Raw genomic sequence first — 6,000 nt, 5'->3', positions numbered from 1 at the left:
AGAGGTGGGCACAGTGGCGGGGGGAGAGCTGGAGGGGGGTTCAGTGGACACAGAGGTGGCGAGACAAGTGGGCATAGTCAAGGGGAAGAGCTCGAAGGGGGGGTCAGTGGACACAGAAGTGGTGAGGGGGAGAGGAGAGAGGTGGCACAGTGAGAAGTAGAGAGCCGCCCAAGGCTAATATCAGGATTGCAGGGGGAGAGGTCAGGTGAGCTCTGTACCACATAGCTGGCACCGTGGACCAGGGTACGGGACCCAGCACCAATCCTCAATAGATGATGGTGTTCTGCATTGCTGTTTAATGTATTGCTGGGATTTGTAGTCCTCTATAGATGATAGTATTCTGCATTGCTGTATAATGTATTGCTGGGATTTGTAGTCCTCTATAGATGATAGTATTCTGCATTGCTGTATAATGCATTGCTGGGATTTGTAGTCCTCTATAGATGATAGTGTTCTGCATTGCTGTATAATGTATTGCTGGGATTTGTACTCCTCTATGCAGTGACAGAACTACCAGGGCCATAGAGGTTGCAGCAGTGACGGTGCCCTAGCATTTCGCCACTTAGGGGGCCCTGATAACCGCCGACATTGCAGGCTACCGGACCCCCCTTTTTTCAGTCTGTGGTCCTCCATCCTGCAGATTGCATGGATTGTGTGTGTCACGATTGCACTATGGTTTGTTTTTGTGGATGGGGTGGGGGGGAGGGACTAATGAAAGAATTGCCCCCCGGGTGCCTCGTGACTTTGCTGCGCCTGGGAAGGAGGGGGGCATTTCCCCCCCGGCTGGGTCGTAGATGATATGGAGGCTGGGCTGTTCCATTTGTCTATGTGCAGTAAGGGAGCCGCGCTGTCCACCTCGCTCATGTCAGTCTGATGACGGCCGCGCAGAGTTATACTTATACTGCCTGTAAAGTCATAAGGTGGTTTATGAATGCCGTGCGGCACATCTGACCTCGTTTAGCCATCCGACCTCGTGCATGAGGAATGGTTGGGGGCTGGAAGGGGGGGGGAGCAGAAAATTCTCAACCCAGATGACTACCGCTTAATCCGCGAAGCGATAAACAAAACCTCCATCACATGACGCAGCACCCCCGCTGGACGCGCATCGCGGCAACAAGCGGCATCAGATGTACGGGAGGTATGGGCGGTCGATGGGTTCATGGCAAGACAGTGTTACCCAATCACCGGAAGCGCATACAATCGTGTATTGGGGAAATGGCTTAATGTACCATAACGTGCCTAAACCTCAATCAATTGCCTTGAAACTTTGCACAACCCATGACAGGGTAAGGCACAGCCGTCCTATGACCCAACCACCCACTGCTGACTACAACCCTTAACCCCTCCATGACCCATGCCCACCTTAAATAATGGACCACACCAGGTTGGATATAAAATGGCTGTAGCAGCCGTTTATTATAAAATATCTTTAAATATATAATTTCGGTTCAAACATTAATTATCACCATAAACAACAATTTCTCTGTAACCTATTCTTTGGCGTGAGGTCTGCGCAGGCACCACTTACTCAACCACCGAAGATCTCTGCTTACCCCCTTAAACCACTGGCCCCTAGCCGCAACCCACCGACTCAGGGACAACATTGGGAAGTAACAGCAGAGACCTCCTACACCTATTTCTGACCTCTCTCTCTGCTGAACCCGCCAGAGAACAAACGGGGCCGCGCACCACGGAACGCAGCCCACAGCCACCGTAGCCCGCCATGCGCAGACCTAACCAACGCCACCGAGATCCAGCCTCTGAAAGACAAGCAAGTGAATTAAAACAAGCAGTAAACAAACAAACAAAAAAAAAAACAAAACAAAAAAAAACGTTAGGGAGGGAGGGCGGGAAGTGAACTGACCTTGTGCTGACTCCCAACTGCCTGGATCACCCCTCCTCCTGCTCTAACCACCCTGGATGCTCCTCCTGGACCACTTGACCCAGCCAATCACGGTAAGTGACACCCGAGCACCTTCCTTAGGCTAACTTAACCCTTTCTCTACCTGACTGCCTGCCCACCCTGTCATGCCGTCCTTTCGCCTATTCTTTTGCCTTTTGCTCCAGGACTTTCTAGTCCTCAGCTTCCCAAACCTACCCTGGAAGTTTCATGTTACCCACAAGGCAAATGAGTGACTAACCCTACGGACTAAGACTGGGATGCCATTAAAGTTCACGTGCGTGTAAAGGCGTCCCAATACTAATGGCAATATAGTGTATGTAAGTATGTAGTACGTCTCATATCTGGAGGAGGGCACACTAGGGGGTAATGCCCCTTTCACATGGATCTGTCCATCCCGTTTTTGACCCATGATCCCAAGATGGAGGACAAACTGGAATGGACACGGATGTTACATATGTGATATCTATCTCTGCTCTGTTCCCGGATCTAGGATCCCCAGCTGAGAGGGAGCGGATGGTGCCCTTTATTGAAAAATGTTGTTGCACATGACCGCCGAAGATAATGTTTTTCCCCCAAGGTCACCGGTTTAGACAATATCATATGGGACCCATCTGCTCCAAACATGTATATGGCAGTATAATCTGACAGCGGATTCTCGTATATCACATTCTGGCATTCCGCGCTTTCACACTATATATATATACACGCTGACTGAGACCAGCACGGCTAGAAAGTGTCTCTCTTTTTTATGTATAAAATGTCCATTTCTTTTTAATGGAGGTTTATAGAGATCAAAAAAAGGAAAAAAAGATTGAAAACAGGAGGTCACTTAAAGCTGAACTCCGGGATGAGCCGATATTGTCCTCATACATGTGTATTTCTTCCAGATCTGTGAGACTTGGAGCTTCCTGTAATAAAGACCGGTCACTGCTGCCCTCTCTCCTTGTGCAGGGTGACTGGTCTTGTCTCCGCCCCCCTCCTGGTCTAAAGACCGGTCACTGCTGCCCTCTCTCCTTGTGCAGCGTGACTGGTCTTGTCTCCGCCCCCCTCCTGTAATAAAGACCGGTCACTGCTCCCCTCTCTCCTTGTGCGGGGTGACTGGTCTTGTCTCCGGCCCCCTCCTGTAATAAAGACCGGTCACTGCTGCCCTCTCTCCTTGTGCAGGGTGACTGGTCTCTCTATATTGGTTTAATGCTCCTCTATATTGGTGATCAGTAGGGGAAGGTTCCCCTTACCCCTTATGCTGGTGGGCAGTGAAGGAGGAACCCTTTACAATGGTAGTTATTAGGTGAAGGTCCCCCTTACACCGGTGGTCGGTAAACAAGGAACTCCTTACAATGGTGGTCATTAGGAGAAGGTCCGCTTACAATGGTGGTCATTAGGAGAAGGTCCCCTTACAATGGTGGTCATTAGGAGAAGGTCCCCTTACAATGGTGGTCCGTGAAGAAGGAGCCCCTTGCATTGGTGGTCATTAGGAGGAAGTCCCCCTTGCAATGGTGGTCTTTGAAGAAAGAACCCTGTACATTGGCGGTCAGTAAGAGAAGGGCATACTTAAATTGGTGGTCAGTGAAGAAGAACCCCTTTACATTGGTGTTATTAGGAGAAGGCACCGCCTACATTGGTGGTCAGTGAAGGAGAACCCCTTTGCATTAGTGGTAAGTACTAGACAAGTCCCCTTACACTGGTGGTTTCTATAAAAAAAAAAAAGAACCCCCTTGCAGTGGTGGTCAGTGAAGAATAAACCCTTTACATTGGGTTGGTCAGTAATGAAGGGAGTTTTGACCTTGGTGGTAGGTGGGAGAAAGTTCTCCTCACCCTCGTGGTCAGTGGAAAGAATTCCCTATTACATGGGTGGTCAGTGGGAAGAATGCACCTTCCATCGGTGGTCAGGGCATTGCCCCCTTACATCAATGTATACCATAAGCTCTGCCATTCCATGCAAGCACCATCAGGCAGGAGATCAATCAGTTACAGCCCAAGGAACCTTTACCAGCCTCTGGAGGAACCCTAGAATTCCACAGAAACCCGTTAGAGAAAAGACTAATCTAGTTAATAAAAGCCACAACACCAAAATGTGCCGAGAATAAAAAAAAACCTCACGAAAGGTCACAGAAGTGTTTTTTTTTATGGCCTTGGATTTATTTTAAATGGTCATTTTAAATAGCAAAATCACTGAGTGGATCTCCTTAATAAAAACAAACCTTTGTGTCACGCATCCTGATTGCGCAACTGATTGAAAGATAAATTCCGTCAGAGCAAGCAACGAAAGTATTGTTTGTCCAAAAGATTACTCATGTGATTTCCTCAGCCTGCAGCTCAGCACATTATAAGCTAAAGATGGCCAAAGCTGCCTGTGATGTCTGTCCAAAAGGACGTTCCTGATGATCTTCCTCGGGGGGGTCAAAGGAAATGATGCCCTTCATAGTATGCAGCAGCTACGCCAGCCTGGGTACCGCAGAGACAGATGTTGTGTCATGTATTCAGTTGGCTCAGCTGGGCGGATCCCGTCATCTACGTCGGGATCCGCCCCGGCGTCTCAGTATACCGCGAGCTCTAGCTCCCTATATAATGAGCTTAGGGTGACAGGAGGACGCTAGTTTGTGTCACCCCGTTACCCTAAGGAGAACTATGGGGAAAAACACTGACCCCGTAGTTCTCCTTTAACTCCTAGGAAGTGATTGAGTGACATTTGAAACTACCGCTGCTAATTGTATACATTCTGACAATTGCATATATTTCTTACATCATATTGTGGGTAATAATGTCCTTTTAATCTCTCGTATCTTCTGAAATGTAGAAATGTGAGGATCGGCGAAGCGCTGAAAGAAAGGCACGGAGCACAAGGAAGAAAGGGAATTGTGCGGAGAGACAGCATGACAGGGGGAGAAGGGGAGACAAGCATAGGAAGAGTTAATAGAAAAGGAAAAGCGAATAGGGAGGGAGGGGTCGCTTACCTGATTGGAGGCAGTGGGAGAGGGTGGGATTTCCAAAGGTGGGGATCCTGGGAGGAGTTGGGAAGAGTCCAGTTGCAGAAAAATTGGACCAGGAGAAGGTATTTCCCGCCCACCCGCACATATAGAACTTTTGTTGCGTTTTTCTCTCTTGTTGTTAATTTGGTTTGTGTGTTTCTTTGTTCGCTATTTAGGTTTTCGAGTGGCTCGTCACTGCAGTCTTGGGCGATTTGGGGTGCTTGAAGGTGGTAGCGATGCCGTAAGTTATGGAGAATGGTGGGGGACCCATCATAGGTGTGGGTCTCCTTTTAAGTGGTGTCAAGTGTTGAACACCTAGTTTTTGGGCTGGAGGTGTCTACGTCAAACAGATAAATGTCCCCGAGGCGGTGCTGTTCGGCGGGGGTGGGGGGGGGGAGGTCACAGTGCGGAAGGGTGAATGGGGGAAACGACGGGATCCCTCTGAAGTACCCTTGTCATGCCCTAATATTTCTGTTTTATTCCCAACAGAGAATGAAATCTCCAAGCTTCCGGCTAGAGGCTTTGCGGGTCTACCTAACTTAGAGTGGCTGGATCTGAGCAAGAACAAACTTGATGACTCCGGCTTGGCCTTTGATGTCTTCAAAGTAAGAAGACCTTGGTCGTTGACCTATCACGTACAAGTCATAGTCATGTAACGCTCGCGTAGAGTAGATGATATCGTTCAGAGCAACTTTCCACCACCACCAGTAGAGAGAGAAGAAGGGGAACAGAATTTGAAAACCTATCGCAAGCCTACGTTATAGAATGAGGATATGCCTACTTTGTATTGGTGTGTTTTGATGTAAACTTCATAGGCAAAGGGGAGGATTTGGACCCTTCGGTCTTTGTGTCAGGGAACCGGGGGTGTTACCTCCTCGCAGGGTCTCCCTCCAGCCTGGCAGAACCACTGGCGCCCGGGTCATCAGGCACCCCTCTCATTGGATGATATCATGTCATGTGACGACACAGAAGAAATTACACTGGGCTACAATGTACAGCAGTGAGTGTACAGCTTGTATGTCAGTGTACATTTACTGTCCCCTCAAAATAACTCAACACGCCGCCATTAATATCTAAACCGCTGGCAACAAAATTGAGTGCACCCCTAAGTGGCGTGCGCAGCGATGC

General features: G+C 48.8%; 1 protein-coding gene across 1 annotated transcript in view; it reads left to right on the top strand.

Moving 5' to 3' along the window:
* Window positions 1–6,000, top strand: part of LOC108798378 (extracellular matrix protein 2-like) — a 35,398-nt gene that overhangs the window by 6,191 nt on the left and 23,207 nt on the right. Inside the window, exon 7 of the mRNA XM_018570122.1 lies at window positions 5,362–5,477. Coding sequence (XP_018425624.1) covers window positions 5,362–5,477 — 116 coding nt within the window. The remainder of the gene's footprint in view (window positions 1–5,361; window positions 5,478–6,000) is intronic.

The sequence above is a fragment of the Nanorana parkeri genome, unplaced genomic scaffold (genome assembly GCF_000935625.1).
Source record: "Nanorana parkeri isolate BGI_ZX_2015 unplaced genomic scaffold, ASM93562v1 scaffold1461, whole genome shotgun sequence".
NCBI classification, from domain to species: domain Eukaryota; kingdom Metazoa; phylum Chordata; class Amphibia; order Anura; family Dicroglossidae; genus Nanorana; species Nanorana parkeri.
This window is presented reverse-complemented; position numbering and strand designations above follow the sequence as displayed.